Genomic DNA, 21,936 nt, shown 5'->3' with positions numbered 1-21,936 from the left:
CCGGAGTGTATGTGTGTACGGTGGACCTTCAAGAAAAGGTCTCTTCTTCCTCGTTCCATCAAGTGTCGGTGCTAAAAGGCAGCGATCGTTGATCGTTTTTGCTTCGATCCTTCTCCTGTGCTAATGTAATAAGGTTTCAGTATTCTCCAAGTGATGTGATAGCGCGCGTTACGACTCTGTGCCACGCCACCAGATACTCCAGCTGGTCGTTGTTATATGCTTTCGTTGCGTTCATCGGCCAATGCGTAACACTAGAGTACACTATTTCTTCTCCGAAATATGCTATGATATAAGGTTTGGTTTGCCTGCCTAACGATGTCCCTTCAAGTAGCCCTCTTTCTCTTTTAGCATAGGATGAATTATTGGGCACCCCGTTCCTCCTCGGACCGTTGTGCTGTGACTTTTAGAGTGTTACAATTATCAAGCGCATTTAACTATAATATGTTCATACCGTGAATCGCTTGCGGAGAACGCTCCTCTCCCCAACAAAGAGATAGTTTATGGTTGGTAACTTTACTGTTGTTTGAATAGCGATTGCAACCATGTGACGACCATTGCTAGGAATGGCCTTCTGGGGCGCTTTCTAGAATAGGAATATGAACGCAACAAATGCACGCAGAAACGCACACAGTATGTGGAATAAGCGAAAGTGTATGGGTGTGTTTTATTTTGTAGATCGTAGTTACTAACTTCGTTTTTTTTTGTTCTTTTTTCATAGTACCTAGAGAGTAAGATTAAAGGGACTATAAGGAATTGATCGTTGTAGAAATATTGTTTGTAGGAGGTTTCCCCGTCGTAATTACTAGATTACTATCTGTTTACAAGTTCCGTACTGCACACATACACACATACACTCGCACAAAGGGCAAACACAACTGGGAAACCCAACGGAGGGGGGGGGGGGGGGGGGCAATCTCTAGGCTGGGGTTGAAAATGGTGATCAAATATATTGCTCATAACATCAATTGGCCTTCTGACGACCCAGCTCACAGTTATTGTTGTGTTTGAGTGATGGAACTAATTACGGTCTCATCGCCGCCCTTTATAATTGATACAGCGGGTTCCCGGACCACTTCTCGGGTCGGGTTGATTTGAGACGGGACAGAGCCATTAAAAAAAACAAACTTGAAACAAGTAAAGAAGCTTTTGTTCACTTTCAAGAGATCATAAATTATCGCTAAGCACCCCTCTCCTGGACACAAGCGTGTAGATACCTCAGAGGGACATTCCTCCGAACGCGCACGGTGAAACTACCGGCTTTAGCTTGAAGTGCGTATATATTGCAGATTTTGACACTCTTTCTCCAAGTCCAACTAACGGTATATGGCGTAGTGTTAAAACAAATAAACAAAAGGTGGGCTCACAAAGCATCCGAACTGCGGCGCACGTGGCTCTCCGGCAAGGGAGGCCTCAGACAGAACGATGGCCGATTCCGTTCGAACACTGAACGAATGTTCAACAATTTGGAGAAATATTTCAGGAAACTGTAAACAGGCAAAAGGGCACAGCATTAGTGAAACGTGGCACTCGCACTGTCGCCATGGTGGAGATACCATTATGAATCGTAACTGGAACTCAATCGATCATTCGTGGGTGACGGTGGAGTCGAAACGGAACTGGAGTTATTGCTCGCAACACTTTGCCGCGACTCAGACTGCATGTCGGCGACCGAAACCTGGAAACAATGGAGCTTTAACAATGGAGTTGCCACAGCCCTTATCCAATGTCCGCACCAACCTACCTTTAAGACGTCATGTAATGAGGACATGCTTCCCAGTGGACTAGGTGAACGTGGTAACGATGGTGGTTGGTCGCGTGGCCTTGCCGGTGCCGTACGTTTAGCGCCGGGCAAAGAGTTGTTTGAACCTTCTTGAGTGTAAACGAACGTCTTCATTATTGGGAACTTCCGAGGGCACAGCGGCCAAGGAAAGCCGGTACACTTACCATTGTGTGGATGGATCATCGACGGACGAGGCGGTGCGCGAGGAGGCGGCGGCGCGTGACGCATAGTTGAAATCTGTCCCCGAATAATAAGTCATGAACAATAGAAAAATATATCGAATTCCGCTGCTTTCGCAGTGTTCCCTACCCGTTGCTGTTGGCTACTTTGATCGGCGGTCTCGATCGTGGTCGGGAGGTCCAGAAGTCGCTGCTTTTGAATGCCATCTCCGGGCCCCATATGTGAAATGTGATTGAAATTGGTTGGGGCTGAGATAAGCTTCGAACGACGATCGGTGCTCCTGTAGATGTAGGTCACGGTGAACGATCTCCGTCTTATTATGCGATCTCTGCTTATCATACTTACGTGCGGATGGTGCGGTTCGGTTCCCTCAGTGAGAAGCGTTTCGTCTTCAGGCGACCATCACGATCACACGGGGACAGATTGAGCAATTCTCCTGCAAACACAAATCACATACAATCACAAACAATTGCGAATCACGCACATTACGATCATGGCACGCAATGACTTACTCGTGTGCATGTTTGCTAAATAGACGACGTGAACGGTATCGTTGAGATAGGTTAACGTAAGGCTGCCATTGTTCATGAGCGGACGGGAACGTTTCAAACCAATCGATTGCACCCATTCGGCAGTTTGCGTGTTGAAAATGTCCAAATGAGTTTCCGAGTAGACTAGTAGGTGACCGTCACAGTACGCTAAATAATTTTAGAAATCGTTGACAAAGCATTAGAATTGTGTTTGCGTGCGAATCATTTATGCGGCCAGGGTGACACTCACTGATATGCTTCGGAACGGCCGGGTACATTATCTCGCGATCGCGCGATTTTCTCCCCTGAAGATCGACATAGATGGCGAGCGTCTGAAACACGAGCAAATATTCACCGTGCACTGTAAAAGAAGAAAGGCAGGAAGCTGCTTGAGTTAGAGGTCCACACAGCTGAATATTTTTAGTCATTGCTCTTACCGTTGTTACCATGACCAGACTGAATTTCGATCACCCGCCATGCATCTACGCCGGAAAAGTTGAGGAAGTTGTTTAATTGATTCTCAGGATGGACCAGGGCTGAAACCATAAAACATTGCTACAAGAAGTGTGCGAAGAAAATAATCGGCCCCGCAATACGTACGCATGGCTTGCGCCGCGCCTTGTAGACAGTACGCAGTGAACCCACTCTGGTGCCCCACGGCCAGCCGCATATCGGAAAGCACCTGCAGGCTCTGGACCGGATAGGCAACGGTGAACTCGCACATCTTGTGATGCCGGCTGCGGTTCCGGTTAACCACGTACACGACGATCTGGGATGTGTTCTGGCGCTTCAGGGCGAGCACGATGCAAAAGACGGGCTGTGGCCCACGCTCGATTACGCCGGTGCAGGCGGTGATGCAGTTTTTCGATTCGGCCACCTTGATCCACTCGACGTCCGCCGTTTCGAGCGCCCGGATCGGTAGCAGCCGAAGGTGTCGCTGCTTCCCGCACAGGATGACCAGCAGTTGCTCTTCGGCGATGTACCACAGCTGGTACACCTTCTTGCTCTCGCCTATCCGTGCGATTTGACTGCGATCCAGATCGAGACAGAACAGACCATCCTCGGTGCCGAGCAGTATCCGTTCCGGGTCGATGATTAACGCACTGAGAGCGCTACGGATCGCCGACACTTTGCTGTCCAGCACCTCCCGCACCCGAAATATGGCCGTATTGGGAAGGTTGTTTCGCTTCAGTATGCGGTGCAGCTCGCTCAGGGCGACTACCCACTTGGCTTTCTCCGATTCCGTGTCAGCCAGCATCAGTGTCTGCAGCGATGGTCCACCGTCTAGCAGCGATGTCGTTATCTGGAAGGCAATGGGCAATGGCAACCGTTTACAGTCAGCTGACTGGGTACCCACCGGGGGCCATATACTTACTCTAAATATACAGGGGACATCTTTCTTTGTTGCATGAATAACATCGCTCTCCCGTACGCCTGAAACCGTGAATTCTGGATCTCGCATATCCAGTACCTGCGGAGTGTAAGGGTGGATGGGTGATCATTATATGTCCATCCCACCAAACCACTGGACGCTAGACGATCGCTCCTACCTGAGTAACGTGAACACTTGGCAAGGCGCTCCGATCAGCGGAAATGTCGTACAAGAACAGCTTGAAATCACACACCACGACAAACTGGCGCACCCAGCCGCGCTTGACGGCATCCAGCTTCGGTACCTTGACGTAACCCTCGTAGGCCGTACCGATGCCACGCGTCGGATCGATGCCGAGTGGACGCTTCGTTTGATCCGACGGAACCGGGCACTGGGTGGGCACTTTCGGGCAGCAGATCATGTGGCACGCGAAACCACACAGTTCACAAACCACGCCCTGCCGCGTAAGACCGACCATCAGCGAGGTGCAGTGGTTGCACTTGGTCGGACTGGAGAAGGTGCGCACGAGGAACTGGTGCACCTTCGGCTTCTGGGGCCGATGCGGATGGAGATCCTGCTGGTGGGACATCATCACGCTGTGCATGCTCTGTGGAAATATGGGTTGGAATCAATGCAACTCCGGCAGACACTGATCAACCCCCCTGACCTACCAGCGAATGGTCGCTCAAATTGCTCTTCGAACTGGACAAGGAATGCCCGCGATTGTTGTCCTCCACATCGCCGTCCTCGCTTTCCATCGAGTAGTTTGAATGATGCATCGGGGGTTGCTGCTGCTGCTGCAGCTGGTGTTCCTGTTGTTGTTGCTGCTGCTGCTGCTGCTGCTGCTGAAGCAACAGCTGCTGGTTGCTGTAGGTGTGATGGGACTGCAGCTGCTGTTGCGTCGGCGGCTGAGGCGTCGACGACGGTGGCTGCACCTGTTGGTGGTGTAATTGTTGTTTATGCAAAGATGAGAGGCTTTGGTTATGCTGTTGGTTGAGGTGCGATGGTGCATTGGTGGTTAGATTGTTCGAGGATGAGCTAGTCGAAGTGTTTACGTGCTGCTGACTACCGCCACTACTTTTGCGGTGCGATTGCTGCCCCGCAGCGCCACTGCTACCCGACGGCTGCTTGGGGTGGTACAAGTGAAGAGAAAGTTTTGCGAAAACGTTATTAAACAATTGCACAAGCCCAGGGGGCTGCCTTGGCATCAGGATTGGTCGGAGGTGCAAAGAGTGCAATGCGCGGCGGATACGTGAGAGGTCGGCTAATCCGTTGGGGATCGTAATAGTTAAACACTCACCATGTTGATGGCCAACGTTGAGTTTGTGTGCGTCGTTGAGCTGGAGCCAGCGCCACCACCGCTGCCAACACCGCCGGATTCTTTCAGGAAGTGATCCAGATAGGACATTTGCGAAGAGGGCCGCTCGAGGACTAGTTTTCCCGGCCGGTTGCGAACCCACAGGTGTGTGTCCATCAAACACAAAACACAGACGGTTGGGTTGGTTTGTTGAACATTAACGGAACAGAAAATGGAGCAATCGAAACAACGGGTGTAACAAAACAACACAAATTAATCCGGGGATGGAGCCGAGTAGTACACAAAAAGTCACAAAAATTAATGCGAGCAATTCATTTTAGGGCCGGCAGCGAAAAATAAAATCAAGGCAAAAATGTCGATGTTGTTGGAAACACACGGTTGTTGTGTGGTGGTCAGAGCGCGTTGGTTGGGTTCAGTTTGGAATGTGGGTGCGATAAAATTGCGATGAAACAGAGAGAGAAAAGAAAAAGAGAACGCAAACACGAGTTGTTAGATTATTTGGCAGAAAATGTTGGTCGAGGGCTAAGAGTGTAATCAGTTGTAACATGTTGTATAAAGAGAAGTAACAACAACCAAGCTGCTTGTTTTGCTTCTAAGCAATGATAAGACCAATGGAAGAGCGGAACACACTTTTAACACTTTTTAGAGAAGTACACCGGCGGGTAAAGGGGGGCCCCGGGGTCACGTTTAGCGCGTTTACGTAGGAAAGAATCGCGCGTCAGACGAGGTGTGTGTTATAATACAAATGTTACTGCATCGTGTAGGCTTCATAAATAACATTTCTACAATGTCCTATAGTATGACGCGGGCAGCAATGGATTATCACAATGGGTTTAGTATCGCGACACGAAACAAGACACACCACCCTTGTACCTACCACACCAACCCACACAAACAGAGAGAGGAACTAAACTCAAAACCCTGCGAAAGGTCATTTGAGCCGAGGTTCGTTCAAACGCCACCATCAAAATTCCACAAACGAGGCTTTGTCATAGTTTTCTCCTCTATCATCTATATATATATTTCTCTAACGCTTCTCTTGCAACAACCATGTTGTTGGCATTTCTTTTCGACCTTTCAGCAACACTAACTCAACAATGTAAGCTAAATTGTCCCCCGTATAACCCTGTACAGGAGGGGACACAAAGTTGGAAACTATTATGATATTATCTCTTTACAAAACCCCAAAACGAACGATCGTAGCTGAGTTTAACGATAGTGCGTAGCGCACACCTAGGGGCACCGAGATTTGCGAGGCTTGATCGTAACCGTAGCACCATAATGCGTGAAAAGGGCGGCGTGGTTCCACCGGATCTGGATCACCTGGACCACTTTTACAGTAATAGTAACGATTTCGATCGTTCAACGTTTGGGGAGATTCGCAGCTCGTGTGGTCACTTTTCGCACACATTCACGCAGCACGTGAAGCCTTTCGTTTTGTTTTTTCCGGTTCTTCCGTTCTGACTAGAAGACACAACCGCCGTGGGCTAACAGACTATCATTGTGTGAGGGCCCCACTATTTCCGGTGCCGATCACGGCGCTTCTTGCGCTTCCGGTAGCTCCCTTTGCGGCGATTCCTTGCAAAAGAAAGTATCGCAATGGTGGCCGATTCCGAGAGTGGTGGTGTGGTGGTGTTTGCTGGAGATGATGAAGATAATGACGATGAGGATGATGATGATGACGATGAAGATGCGAGCGACGTCAGTGATTCGGTCCGCGATGGCGGAACCGAGCGGTCCAGCTGACGGTTGGAAGCCGATTCGTGTGGCAGATCATCGTCTCCGGAAGCAGCCTCCTGCTGATCGGATCTACTGATCTTTGGTGATGCGCTTGGATCCCTTTCGGCAGCCTTTTCGCGGTCCACTGTCGATACTGTGTTGTGGTGTGTTTGTGGCGTTGCCGGTGGAGTCAATACTGCTGCGGACAGGGTTTGAGCAATCAATACTTCGCAAGCGTGCGAACCGTGGCCAGCTTCCGCCACCGGTGCGGCTGTCACGCATTTCACGGTGTTTGGAATCGATGAGCATGAGAAAGAGGAGCAAGTTGGTAACGAGCGTGGCGAGGGTGAGAGACCATTGACCGCCATCGTCGTCATTGTTGTGGACGTCGAGGATATGGCATGAGTGAGGCGATCGATGTTGTTTGCGTCTGGTGCGTCGTTCGAGAGGTAACAGTGTTGATCGTCAGCGCCATCATCGGTCGTGCTGACGGTGGTCGTGGTTGTTGTGGTGGTGATTGTTGTCGTTACTTTTCTGGTATGGCAACTACAACATTGTTCGAGTTTATTATTGTTACCACGATCTGCAAGGAAGAAACATCACAACAGAACAACACTTGTAGAGAGCGATCGGATGTGTGTGGGGTGTGTGGCCGCCAAACGGGGTTTTAGAAAGGTATGCGGGCGGGCGGGCGAGCGGGCGAGCGGGCACGCACGCTTTCACAGCCACAAACAGTGCAACCGCGGATGCTGATGGCAACTACTCTGATAGATGATGGACGGGATGATGAGATTTTGAGAGATGCATGTTTGCGACTGCGAGTTCTTATGAGCATGGAAGTATTAAATGATCTGGGCGCGGCAGTCCAACCGGCGGTTAAGCTCTCACTTTCGATCGTTGCGCCCTTGTGCCGCTCGCGCTGCTTTGTTTCGGCGCCTGGGCATACTTTGCGCCCCGAGCGATGAGGCGGGCGGATACGAGATAAGATCAGATGGATGGAGCGAGCGAGACGCGGCGCAATCGAGCAAATGTTACAGGCAGTTACAGGACAAAGTTTGGCACACGGTTATCGAACGAGGCTACGATTAGAGGCTTTTTTGAGTGTCCTTTTGTTCGATAGTCTGTTTTTCTTATTCTACTTCTTCGCAGCACAGAAAGCCGTCTATTTGGAAAATTGCAGTTAAGGTGACGTGAGAATGGTATGGATTAAACGTTAATATTGATGTGTGGTGATGCTCTTGTTGATCAGTTCAGTTAGACAAGTTGTTGTTCTCCCTTCGGCTATATTATTACTTTTTGCTAGATAAAAACACGTGCTTCAATGAAGAACTAATTGCGCGACAGCAGCGACCTTCCCGTTACAAAAAAACACGTTACAAGGCACCAAGTATTGTTCTTACCTAATTAGGTGCGTATATTAACCTGAACTATAGTTTTTCTTCCTAAAAATGGCATCCACACCGCAATCATTTACTTCAAAATCACTCCTCTTATTCCATTGATCAACTGCAACAATCCAAACAAGTGCCACTGTACGCGTATCGAAGGAACGAAATGAAACAAAACATTACAGATGGATATGCGCAGTATTAGCAAAGAAAATAAAACGAAAACAAAACCGCACAATGGAAAACTCTTCGGTGTTAATGATACAGAGGACAAACGGACAAAATAAGACAAAAATCAAACGAAACAAAGCAACAAAACAGTCAAACGAAAACAAAGGGTATTATAGACAAAAGGACGAATAAACAAGTAACGAGGCCTAAAATGGACCGAAGAAATGCGCGTTCAACAAAGCTTTGAGTAATCAGGACACAAAAACAAGGAGTAGTAGGCAACGATTTACATGACTTTGGCCAAACTAGCACAGTTATCAAGTCAAACAAAGAACCACGACATAAAAAGTAAAAGAAAATATTACGTATACGATTTGATTAGATAGAGTAACAGGCCCCAGACGCAAGACGTTACACCGACCCACACGGAAAAGTTGCGTCTCATTGCTCGATTGCGTGTCGCTACTGTCGCCGTAGTTGCCTTTGGTGCCGCCGCCGCCGCCGTCGCCAGCGTGCTGTCGTCGTCTACTGCGTTCGTTGTGCCAAAGACGATTGTCGGTTTTTGTTGCACCTCTTGGCGATCCGCCACCATACTATTGCTTAACGTCGCGGTCTCTGACGATGACTTACTGCGTTGTTGAGCGGCCACATCCGGTGCAGAAGCAGCAGTGGTAGTAGTAGTAGTGGTAGTAGTGCTAGCAACACCCGAACATTGGCAGCGATTATGATCGTTAGCATCAGCGCTCGCACGGTCTGGGATTGGTCTGAGTGTGCCAATGGAAGTGTCAACGTCGTCCTTCGACGGATGATCTGCGAGATCGTGGTTAGCGGCAGTGCTGCTGTTGCTAGTGGGCATATTTGCGTATAAAACCACCTTCGGTTGCGTTGCTGCTGCCGTTACCGTGTCGTCCTCCGATCGAGACGAATGTTCACGCCCTTCGCCACGATCATCCACCGGAACAGCAGCAGTATCGGCGTGCTGCTGGCTTTGTTCGCGGCTTTGTCGTTGTTCCTCTTTCATTGGCCCCGTTACGAGCTGCTCCGAAATGATCTGTGTCTTGTGGCCGTTACCACAGACGTACGTTAAAGCATTGCCATTTTCATCCAGCTGCCGTTCCGTTCCGCTTAGGCTACTATCACGACCAATCTCACCATCACCTTGTTTATCACTTGATTCGACCGCTGCCGATGCCTGCGATGATACCATCATTGTTCCACCATCCAGCTCGCCAATGTATTTGGACAAAACGGCACGTTCGAAATCGGTCAGTTCATCCGTGGCCGCGAGCGCCCTAGTATGATCGGTTTGATGAAGCTCCTTCAACAAAGTCGCCACCAATCCGTCGTCATCGAGCTCGGGGCCGCGTTGGCCAGGTACTGCCTCGTTGGGCGTGCAACCCCCCAACGTGTGCTGCTGTTTTCTCGCCGTCTCCATGATGTCTCGCAGTTCCACTTCCCGCGAGCTTCTGGAACGGCCACCCGACTCGCTAATGCTTTGGCGGGAATTAGTTCCCGCCCGAGAACCACTCAAGAATGTTAGCTCTTCAAAATTCGTAAGCTGAACGACCGGAAGTGGCACTGCTGTCCGTTTTGTGTGTCGTGCAGTTTCAGTAGTCGAAGAATAGCATGTTTGCGGTCGATTTTGCGGTATTTCAGGTTTCAGGTAGAGCGCGCAAATCGGCAGAGAAACAAAGTCAAAGACATTTAATTCAATGATGGAATATAGAAACAGATCGGTACACGCCACAGCCACACATAAACATACACACAAACACACGCGCGCGCACAACCATATGTTTCGACGGTAAAGCTACACCGGTACAAGGGACCAAGAGGATCAAGAGTTTTGCTTGTGGTTTCATCTAAGAAATGGTGTGGCGTCTACTCTATTTTAACGGCCAAGCGAAAACATTGAGCCAATGAATGATTTGATCATACGAATTTCCGTTTAGCTGGCTGTCCAGACGTTTCGAAGCGAACGTTACAAGAGAACCGCTTGCTTGTCCATGCCCATGGGTTGGGGAAGGATACATACACACCGGAATTGGAGTTTGTACACTTTTGACGGGTTTTGGATCGAACACAAGGGGAAGGTCCACTTTGAGTGCATTGGACACTTGGTCACGAAGCAATTGTGCATAAAATGGCATATAATATAATGGTGTTTACCTATCCGTATTCGCAACCCGCAACATAAACGTTCGAGTACTTGGACACGCCGTTGCTAGTGACCGTCTTACAGTCAACGTACATTTCAAGGAGTTAGTATGGTTGTTAAATGAGATTGTTGATCGAAAGTTGCAGAAAGGTTCGTCTTATAAGTGAGCTCAGAGAATTTGGCCACGCATGATGTACAGATGCGTTATCCATCCCACCACAAGAAGTAAGCTGTTCCGCACACCTTCCTTCCAAACGTGTCTAAGACAGTGACAAATGTATAATACGTGTTATACGCCTGTGAAACTTCACCGACACCGAATTGTCCAGGACCATTCAGAGCAACTATTAAGCACGCAAGAGAGCGTCCCGAACACATCCCGCTCACTTGTGCTCACTTGTGGTTCGAGAGCCAACAAACAAACGAAACGGTCTTAAAACGGAACCGTTTCCGACGAAGTCGAAAGCGTTGAAAGTTATCTGTGTTAATCAATAGTAAGCAACCACCGTCACCAGCGTTGTGTACTCACATCCTTCGTTTGATTCAAGCCGTTGTTGCAACTCTTTGATGGCGTTCTCCTTGCGCTTCAGTTCACCGCCGATGCTGTCGCAAATTTGGCGAGTCTCCAACAGATCCCTGAAAGAAAACAAGAGACATTAGAGCGGTGTCATAATCCACCACGTACGTCCAGGCGCCACTGTTTCCCATACGCACTTCTGTGCGGCCAACAGGTCCGTCCTAGTGCGCGTCAGTTCCTCCGAAATCGCTGCCTTGGCCTGGATTTCGTTCTGCAGCGAGCTCTGCAGATTGAGTAGTTCCATCTTGTCGAGCTTCTGCGAGCGCCGGTTGCGCCAGTTCTTGTTGTCGCTCGCACTGTGATTCAGTGGGCCAGAGTGCTTCAGGTACTCAAGCTCCTCGGTCATCTTGGTGGCGAGCGCTTGCAGATAACCGCGGGCGTCCTTCTCGTCCGACACCCACTGGATGATCTCCGAAATCTGACGTTCCCATTGACTGAATGCTTGGCGTTTATTCCTGTGAACAACGGCACCCGCGGGGGGAGTTGTTACTAATATTTTCTCATCAACCACACGCACACACAAACACACATACCTTAGGTCTTCATATTCGCTTTCCATTTGCAGTCGTTCGGCCGTCAGACGTCGGTTCGATTCACTGATCATCTCGAGGTCGGTGATCAGTTTGCGGTTATCATCCAGCAGCAGCTTCTTTTCCCGCTCGTGGTGCTTGCGCAGCTCGAGGATCGTTTCCTCCGAGTCCGTGAGCGACTCTAGGCGGCTAGAGTCCAGCTTCTCGCGAGCCTGCTGCAGTTCCCGCTGCAACATCTCCCGATGGTTGTCGGCCTCATTGAGCTGGTCCCGCAATGCCGATATCTCAATGTTGTAGCGAGTCTGCTGTTGGTTGATCTTCTCGCTGTACTCCACTTCCAGTCGATCGATTTCCAAGCGGATCGAGTCGGACGACGAAATGCCCAGCGAGTTCGAGGAGCCCAGTTCCGACGAACTGCGGCTGCGTGCCTCGACTTGCAACTGCCGGTAGCACTCCTCGGACCGTTCGCGCTGTTGCCGTTCGCGGTTCAACTCCGAAACCAAGTCCTGCACTCGGGCATCTTGCTCACGACGCAGCTTGTCCGTTTTGCGGAGCTCACTGCGCAGGGTGTCCACCTTCTGCATCGTCACCTCCAGCTCCTCTTCCTTATCGCGCACCTGACGGGACAACTTCTGCTTCTGCTGCCGAAGGTCGGACAGCTTGTCCGTGACCTCGGTATACTCGGTCATGGCCAGCTTGCGTTGCTCTAGCGCATCCTTTAGCTCCTTGTCCTGCTGCTTCAAGCGGTCCATCGAATCCTGGTGCTCCTTTTGCAGGTCCTCTTTGTCTTGGCGCAAGAATCGAATCGTTTTCTCGTACTCCTTCACCTTCGCATCGACTTGCCCATCGACCGAATCGGACGCACCGGTTCCCACCGACAGGGCGCCCACCCGTTCGAAGCTCTTGATTTGACTTTCGAGCTCACAGTTGCGCTTCGTCAGAATGTTGATCTCATCCTGCAACTTGCGCGTACTGTCCGGGCTGAGGCGCTGTTTCTCCTCCGAGCCGTGCTTTTCTAGCTTGAGCGGCGCCAGAGGCCCCCCTGCGCCTCCTCCCGTCGCTTGACTCGTAATGCTGCTACTGATGGCACGCGAAAGTTTCCCTACGTCCGACAGCGAGCTGTCCTTGGTAAACGTGAACCCCACGAACGGCAGGTGGTGACCGGAGAAGGCCGGATTCGTGGTCGGCGGTACGGCATCGGACAGCTTGATGTCGGCGTCGTCCACGTCGAAGTTGGACGTGTCGGTTGGACTAGAAACCTCCGGTATGTACGGTGCCTGCCCGTTCCGTATCGTGGCCCAGTTGATGCCCTCGAACCAGGGGTGCGCCTTAAAGTCCTCGATACCGTTCTGACCGAGCCGATACTCGGGAGCGCAGATTAATCGGCGTATCAGTTCCTTGGCCTGCTCACTCACCCCGTACTCCTCGTCGTCGTTCGGGAAATCGAACGAGTTCTTGTGGTTCATAATTTTGCCATACGTTTCGACGAGACTTTCCGCGTAAAACGGGGTCTCGCCAAACAGCATCTCGTACATGCACACCCCCAGCGACCACCAGTCACACTCGGGCCCATACTTGCCCTGGCCGTCCTCCATGGCGCGCAGAATTTCGGGCGAGATGTAGTCCGGTGTGCCGACGGCCACGTTCGACTGTACCGTGCCGTGGGGCCCAAGCCGCAAACACGAGCCGAAATCGGCCAACCGAACGTGGCCGCTTGCATCGAGCACGATATTGTCCGGCTTGATGTCCCGATGCACGTACTTTAGCTCGTGTATGCTGTGTATCGCCAGCACCATCTCGGCGATATAAAACCGGGCCATATCCTCCGGCAGCCGGTCCTCAAACTTGCTCAGCAGGGTCAGCAAATCTCCGCCACAATAGTAATCCATTATGAGATACTACGGTGAGTAAAGGGAAACGAGTGTTAAACAAAGGTTGAACCGCTGAGGTCAGTTCTCCCCCCCTCTTACCAGATTGATATCGTCCTGGAAAGCATAATGCAGGTTGGTGATCCATCTTCGATCGCCAAACACGAGCACATCGCGTTCCTCGCGGAAGCAAGCCGTTTCCGCTCGCTGCAAGGACACAGAAAGTGCGCAGCCCCCTTTAAACAAAAGTCCTTCTGGAGAGTACACCGGGGTGCCTTTGGACACTTACCTTCAGCATTTCCCATTTGTTCAGTATCTTCATTGCGTAGATCTGACTAGTGTGGTGCATCCGTACGACGCACACCTCGCCGAACGCACCACGTCCTATCACCTTGAGCACCTCGAAGTCTTCTCGGGACAGCCGCAACTGTTTGATGCTCTGCACGACCGACTTCATCAGGTCGATAAACTCGGACACCGTCTTCTCGCGGCGGAGCGACGAGTTGGAACACTCATCGTACAGCACCAGCAAACAGTCCAGCATCGTTTCGACGGACAGGAACTTTTCCGCCGACAGCCCGGCGGCAGCTATCGCTCCGCCAAGGATGCTGCCAAACAGTGGACTGTTCGTACCGTTGCTGCTACTGCTGTTGATGTTATTGTTCGTGTTGGACACGTTAACCTGATCGAGGATCAGATTTTCTAGCTCCTTCAAACGAACGGCGGGAGATTGTACTGGAACAAAGAAAGAAAGTAACGTTGCTGACAAAGTAACGGCCACACGCGATTGGGACCAGATTGGGACAAACACTTACCCGACAGCTTGGACAAATTCAGCCCCGCAAGAACGTCCTTTGGATCGGAGGCCATTTTGGAGTGTGGTGGGGTGTTAATCACTCTTCCTCAACTAGTGTGCGACTAACAACTTGCGCCTTGAGTGCCAACTTGTGTGAGGGTCACTACAATTTGTTGCTAGCTAAGCCACAGGACTCCAGGCGCGGCGAATCGAGTGCGAATGGCTAGAAAAGTGGCCCAGTAGTCTCAGAGGTTTCCGAGAGCGACTGAATCTGTGCGGGGGAAAATGCTACCAGGGGTTTCACAACCGAATGGCGGTGGCGATGGCCCTCCGGTTGACATTAGGACAACCGCCACCACCGGCACGGAGGCTGCGTAGCACAGCTACACTGTACCATTTGATCGTCCGTCACGGTCCGTCCTTACGCCCATAAATCGACACCTGAAACAAACAAATGATACCACGGATTAGTACAAATCTGATTGCGGATACGTTCGGGCGGATATATGACCATTAGCCGGGAGCTTCTTGAAAGACGTAGACACACGTTAGAGTGAAGAGAAACGAATGGAATCAAAAGAAAAACTCTCCTTGGGGCGGGCTCGAACAGCAAGTGTCTAGGAAGCGTGTGTACACTGCGTCTCCGATTGTGAGAAACGTCCGTCCGGGCGTTATCGTGCACATGAAACGCACACGCAAAGCCTCGACTCCTCGTCCTAGGCTCCGTCCGTCGATAAACAAAGCGCATAAAAGCAGCTTCAACTGAATGGGAATTATTGGGGTGGAAACACGTTTGGCTCGGCGTTTTCTTGCCACGGCGTCGTCCATTGCATTTCCTGCATTTTCCGCCGGTGGAGGCGGCGTCTGCTCATGGGCTAATGAAATGCTAATGGCCGACGGAGATTCCACACAATTAATAACGTGATTAGTGAATGAAATGGATGCCAAGGGAAGTGGTGTGCAACAGAAAGGTATGGCATTTTTCGCATTCAGAATTCATTAAAGAATCGCTTCCGAATTCTGGCCGCTGCCCCAAAACAGACCTGGGATAGGCACTTCAGATACCTAGCAAAGGCCAATTACTCCAGCAATAATGAGTAAAAAATCGCCAATCAGCCCCGTGTGCGTGCTTGAGAAGAGGATGCAGTCAAACGTAAATACATGGCACGTCGCCGGCTCATCTTGAACCACTATGTGCGCTTAAATGTGCATTAAAACCTGGTAAAGGTACTGGCGCGGCACAAGTTATGAAATGGTGCCCACGATAGCCCAAAGAGTGGTTACGCAATACGGTGGCGGCAGTGGCCGAGGAGCGCTACCTAATTTTCGATCGTTTCTTTCGACCACTGGAAGTACTTGGGGAACGTGGCCGCGGCAGTGTTCCCGATCGCACCGGGCACACGATCGCCGATTGCCTACGCCAAAACACCCGAGTTAAGCTGTGGTGGAGGTCGTTACGTTACGCACCATAAGAGAGATATTTTCACGCACTTCAATTAGGTGTCTTTCAAAGGAACGCATAATGCGGCTGTAGCATGCAATAGGCCCATAGCTGAGCGAAGAGAAAAACCCACAGAAATTGAGGAACAAACGTAACTTTACGAGTGGTCCAGAAGCTGGGCAAGTTTCACCAATCCAACCCACAGCTTTTTCGATTGACAGTGACCAGGAAAAGGCTAGAGCTTGGCCAAAAATCTCCTGAAAAGACTGAAACAACGAATCAAACGGGCAAAGTGAGTTAATTGAATGAACTACCAGGACCGGCTGGCCGTCCGGGCCAGTACTGCCCGGCAGTAACGTGATAATCCGGTACGGTACAAGTTAGTTCTTTGGTGCGATGAGCTAAGGATTAAGAGGTAATACAGTATCGCGTGCAGTATTGTTGCAGGATTATGCGAGGCACCACTTGAACGCGTGCACTAATCGTCGATTGATTGCCAACGATGGCCAATCAGAGTGAGAGGGCCACCGGTAATCGGTTAGGTGTTTAAAAAGGAGTTTTCTGCAACCTTCTACTGCGCCTGACATGACGGGAGTATTTCACGCTTGAAGCATCCCTGCGGCAAAAAAAACGGCTAAAAGGTGTTGTTTATTCAGACAGAAAAGAAAACACCGGAACGGGCACTTCGGCCAGTCTAGACCAAAAGTCTGGAAGCATAATGAAATGACCACCGGTGCCGGTGTCTGCGCGTACTCTCTCGCCCGTACGTGGCGCATGCAGTGATTCGCATCGCTACCATCGTGGGGAGGAACACAAAAATCGATACTTCAAACCATATTCCGTTGTGATGGATCGGAAACACGCGCGCGGATTCGTATCGATTTTGCACAACCATTAGATATGTTGGGAAGCTTTCGTTTTTGGGAAGAGCCCCCTCCGCTATACAGGTCCCTGCTATCCGGATGACATTCTTTGCGGTCCAGTGGCTCCCACCCTGGTGGAGTTCCAAATTGGAAATAAATGACGGCTTTTGGTCACCCCAGCGTCAAAGAGGCGTACAAAATCCACAACACCGGCACACCGTGGCTATGAATCACGACCATCGGGCTCACGTCACCGGCGAAAAGTTGTCGCCCCGTTGACGGCTGGCGCTTTTCCCACATGTTCCCACGGAACGGTGCCAAAAGTGCGTCAATTCGGGGCGAAATTTGATCGCACATTGTAATGATTGTGACTGAAGTGACTCTCTCTCTCTCCGTCTCTCTCTACCCCTAGGAGGCCAGGGGAGCCCCACAGTGTGACAAACTGGTAGACATTTATGACGAAGAAGCCGAGTGAGAACTTTTCCATTCCCTTCTTAGGAGGACGTGGCGGCGCGAGCGCACACGCGCGCCATGTTGTCGCCGCCGCCGCCACGTGGTCAACATAGATGATGGCAAGAAGGCAATCCGCAATGGCACCGTCGCCCTGCGCGTCAATGGCGGCCACACCGGCGGCCAGGTCAGTCAGGTGTGAAACTTGCTGTTCAGTCAGGGTGGGTTCGGTATCGATCCTTTAGGTCACCCAACACACACTCGGCGATCATCATCGCGGCGATCGGTTTCGTTTTCATCATGATTTGGTGCGCGCGCGCTCTCAAGGGAATTATGCGAAATTTATGCCCCGACGCGGCGGCCATCGTTGGAGACATCGTCCGGTCGCCTGTGCAGCTAACGCCAACAATTTGCTTCCTTCTAAGGCGTTGGTTGAACGATAATTGGCAAATTCTTAGTATGTCGCCAGGACACTCGCCAAATACGTTGAAGACACAAAGCGAGAGAGAGACAGAGAGGGGGATGCGGTTTCGTGTTGGGTGAACAAATTAAAACAACGCGTTTGAATGGGTAAGATAAGGTCAACGCTGCTGGCTAATTGAGGACTGCACTCTAAACAGGGAAGCCACCGCCACACGTCAACATGTCATAAAGTGAGGCGCGATCGCTTAGGCCAAACCCTCCGCCACGTCCCCGATACGTCCCCGCGCACGATGAGGAAAGCTCCTGCGGCTGTTGCCGGTGATAATTCTCTCCATCATAAAAGATGATTGATCCACCGAAAGGTGGTTGCGGAAAATGTTTGCTCGGCACTCATCAGCTGTGCTCCGTGCTCGGTGCAATCGCAATCGTTTCTTTCGCTCGGTTCCACAACAACGAGAGTTAAGAAACTGGCCAGCACACGCTACATAATTGGCTGTCTTTTGCGCGCCATCGCAATCATCATCATCGAGCCAGGGGGGGCTGCAACATATTGACCAACATTCGCGCGCAGGTCGTGCGTTTCCCGCAAAAACTACGCTTCACTTCCTGGCACCGGCACGTGCCAATGAGTAATTTGAGTTAGCTGCCGCATCATCGCGGCCTCTTAAAACACCACGGCCCACGGGAGGGAGGGAAGACGAAACGACGGACAACTCGCGCGCGATCGCGCGATTTTGCTTTGTGGATTTGCTGGTTTTCAACGGAAAACAACAAACCCGGCGAACGGATCGCGGATGGCGGAAAATGCAAATAGACGATCTTCACAGCTCGTTTGAGGGGAACGCACCGCCGACCGGGATCTGCGCGGCATCCGCGCGATTCATCATCGCATCGCGCGCTATTTGTGAGGATAATTATAACTCCCGCGTTCCGACCAACATAGGGGCCCCCCTTCTAGTCCGCAACTATCTCAAACGACGGAGGACGGACAGAAAATCAACAACATACTTCTCCTGTGCGGCTGGTGGTGCAACGGGACAAGGACAACAGTGACACTATTGCGCATCTTGTACGCGCGCGCACCAAAGCGGACCTGGCAGCGAAACCATTCGTACAGATGTGTGAAATTGCAAAATAAATACCAAAACCCCTGCGGCGCGGCTCCTGTTTGCCGAAGAGATTTGCAGCACCGAGTCTTGCACAAGTTCCGGCGGATCATTACCACCGACGAGGGGGGGTGTTATGAAGCTCAACTCGAACTGATCTTCAATTTCAGCTAACTACTCCCGTTCCCGTTTGCCATTGACCCCAAATGCTCAGAAGGACACACAGGCGCGTGTTTCCGGCGCGAAACCACGTGGGGCAAAACAAATGCGTTTTGCGTTTTTGCTGCGGTTCCCCGTTGCTGGGCCGGAGCCGTAGCTGGGATATATGAAATTGCATAACTGCGAAGTGGTCTCATTGGCCGTTTGGGGGGTTTTTCTGCGGCTTTAAATAAGTTGTTGAGACCCCGTCTTTTTTACCGTCACCGTCTGCCATTAATGCATTAATGAAGCGGTGCAGCGTAACGACGAATTTTCAACAAACACTACCATTTATGTGTTGCCTCTTTTGTGTGTTTCTCTCCTAATTTTGTAATGCCACACAACACAATCCACGCTCGGTGATTCACTTTTCTGTCGTATGCGCACCAACACAACGCGGCGGCGTGCGGTTCCTTGCGTGAGGGGACGTAAAATTGAACTGGTTTTCGGTGGCGGTGTAGTGAGGCGCCAGCAACACACAGAGACCCCCTTAACACGATGCGATGTGGGTTTTGTTGTGTTCGATTCGGTTTTACTTGCTTTCTAACACCAACTAAGACGCGGAGTACAGCTGAATGCTGCACCGCGAACCCGATCGTTTAGAGAGGGTTGCATTTTGTGTCCTCACGTTGTGCTCACGGCAACTCGCCATTCAACAATCGCTCCATCCACTTCCCCTACGTGGTGAGGGTGGAAAAACAAGGTGTTGTGTGCCGCAAGGGAACCGACCACATCTGAACGCCTCGCGAGATCTCTAGCAGCGGTCGCGTCGTCATTTAACCTACCTCTCTGTGCCTCTCTAAAGTGCTAATAATCAACTGGTAGTGTCCGCGGTGCGGTGTGTATGGGTGGCGTTTTGCCCTGACACACCAAGCCCTGGCAAGACTTACGCCGGACGAATGGAGCCAAATTAATTGCATCTATTTTCAGCGTGTATCGTGACGACTTCATACACCCCACATTCCTACCCTATGAGAGGTGCGCGCACAACGTGCAACGCCGCGCACGAATGCTGCTCCTCCCGAGACCCGAGAACGTACCCACCACCACCACCACCACCATTATCTCGCAGAACGTGCGCCGAAGGCACAACAAACGGCGCTGGTTCTGGTTAAAACCGCGCGAATCCATTTTGCTTTCACTTTCACAAACGCAATTCAATTCAGTTCGGTTTTTAAAAAACGCTCCAAAGGCACCGCAGTGCTTCGCAGTCGGCACACGTGCACCAGTGCTTAAATGCTGGTCGGCACATCGAGAATGATAAGGAACCGGTTGAGGTCACAATTGCAAGCGTGTTAAGGGGAAGACATGCTGCATAACGTGGTGCACGGGGCTCGCAGGCACGTTTCGTTTTATAAATCGGAAAAATAAAGAACCTTCTAAACACACGACGACGGACGCTGGGGCACGACGTTTCTGGCACTTTGGGTAGCAACAAACGAAACGTTTACCAGATTATCTTCAGAAACTCGGTCGGCCCGGGAGCTTCGCTGGCCGTCGATCCACTCACTAAAATAATAAATAGAATTAGTTTAATCGTCTTAAGTAACCGACCTGCCGACCGACGATGGTCGCGGCAAAACTAAAGCTTACCAGCTACCAGCAAAAGGTAATCAGAACTCCGATACAGTCAGGACTCCTTCCGGGGCTCATCATTCGGCACGGTCAGCTGTTTGATGGATGCAGCACCTTATTTGCAAACAAAAAGAGGTTTCGTGCTTTGTGCAACATTTGACTTCCTTGGGCCCTTCGCCGATCGATCAAGAAGCAGGCAGAAATCCACCGTTCGGATTATGTTATCTGAAACCGACTTCTGGACGAGCATCAACTGACCTGATCACGGCCACTACGTCATTTACAATGTCATTTGCGTTGTTACGCAGCGAAATTTGGGTAAATAGTGGCCGCTCGCGAGCCAAAACTGTCGATCGATCTGCTGAGCAGGAAAAGGCATTGACGTCATCTTGGAAGGGAACGGACAACCGCCGCAAAACATTGCAAATCGTTAACAAGTATCGCGCGCGCGTGTACCTCCTCTTCTTCATCCGTGTCCTTGTGCGACACACAGGGGATGTGCTGGCAGACATTGTTGAGTAACGCCGTTCCCCGCGGCGGTGCGAAGTCGGGATTTAACTCGCGGGCTTAAGGTCAACGGCATTTGAGATTGTGCAATCCTAAATTTATCCCTCCACCATCCTAATGGCGGAAGCCAACCGGCGAGGGTTGGCCGTAAATAGAGAAAAGGAATCGAGGAAGCGCCGTCACATGTGACAAACCGATCGATACCCGATCCCGAGCCACTTCTTGAGGGAAGGATCCTCGTGTGGATGGGTGCCGCCGAAAAGGGTAATGACCGTCTCTTACATTTCGGATGAATCCGTACACAGTATCCGCCATAACCTTTCTGCTCTTTACCTCTCTCTCTCTCTCTCTCACTCTCTCTCTGCCCATGGGTGGATTGTTTTCTATCGCTCCGTGGCGAGGAAAATTAAATTTCCGGTACCTCGAGTATTCACAGTCACAAAAGACATCAACGAAGAAGAGTGACCCCGCGCAGCTCACGTCTCGTTATCGCGGGTGTCAACGGGTGTGGAGTGTTAAATAAACGACGTCAAGTGTTGCAGCACTCGTGTGCGAGAAGATAAATGGTGATGGCGCTAAAGCGACACAAAATACGGGCCACCACGAAGGATCGATACTTGCCAGAAATTAGCACCAAGAGTGAGCGCTCATCTGCAGCACAGGCTTCAGTTGAACTGCCAAGTGAACAGAGAACTCAAAGGAGATATCACCAACTATTGCTGTCGTGACTCAAACTTACCACCCAAATCAAAGCAATCAATGCCTCTGCTCAAATATGATTTCATTCTTCCCCGGGGGGTTTTGGGTCGTTAACGAGACGCTGCCCCTTTCGAAGACAGTGACCCTTGACAAAGCAGAGTGGATGACGCAAAACTGTCCAAAAATTCAACGACAAACATCCAACCGGTAAGACGGCCGGTTGAATGTTTTGGAACTGTTCAAATGAGTCATCGACCGCGGAGGGGGGGGGGGGGGGGGGGGGGGGG

General features: G+C 50.9%; 1 protein-coding gene across 1 annotated transcript; it reads right to left on the bottom strand.

Moving 5' to 3' along the window:
- Positions 1–929: 929 nt before the first annotated feature.
- On the bottom strand, positions 930–14,461 carry LOC131205318 (serine/threonine-protein kinase Genghis Khan). Its single transcript, XM_058197381.1, has 20 exons — positions 14,407–14,461; positions 13,881–14,326; positions 13,694–13,798; positions 11,727–13,621; positions 11,331–11,648; positions 11,146–11,252; positions 5,163–5,293; positions 4,534–4,986; positions 4,041–4,469; positions 3,866–3,961; positions 3,091–3,793; positions 2,928–3,026; positions 2,741–2,851; positions 2,473–2,658; positions 2,306–2,396; positions 2,090–2,240; positions 1,945–2,017; positions 1,742–1,866; positions 1,554–1,675; positions 930–1,484 (listed from the first exon to the last, which is right to left on the bottom strand). Exons 1-19 carry the CDS (start codon positions 14,459–14,461, stop codon positions 1,556–1,558), a joined length of 5,694 nt encoding a protein of 1,897 aa, XP_058053364.1. The 3' UTR covers positions 930–1,484; positions 1,554–1,555.
- Between the last annotated feature and the right edge of the window lie 7,475 nt (positions 14,462–21,936).

This window comes from Anopheles bellator, chromosome 1, assembly GCF_943735745.2.
Source record: "Anopheles bellator chromosome 1, idAnoBellAS_SP24_06.2, whole genome shotgun sequence".
NCBI classification, from domain to species: domain Eukaryota; kingdom Metazoa; phylum Arthropoda; class Insecta; order Diptera; family Culicidae; genus Anopheles; species Anopheles bellator.
Note: the sequence above shows the minus strand (reverse complement) of the source record. Positions and strands in the feature narration are given on the sequence as shown.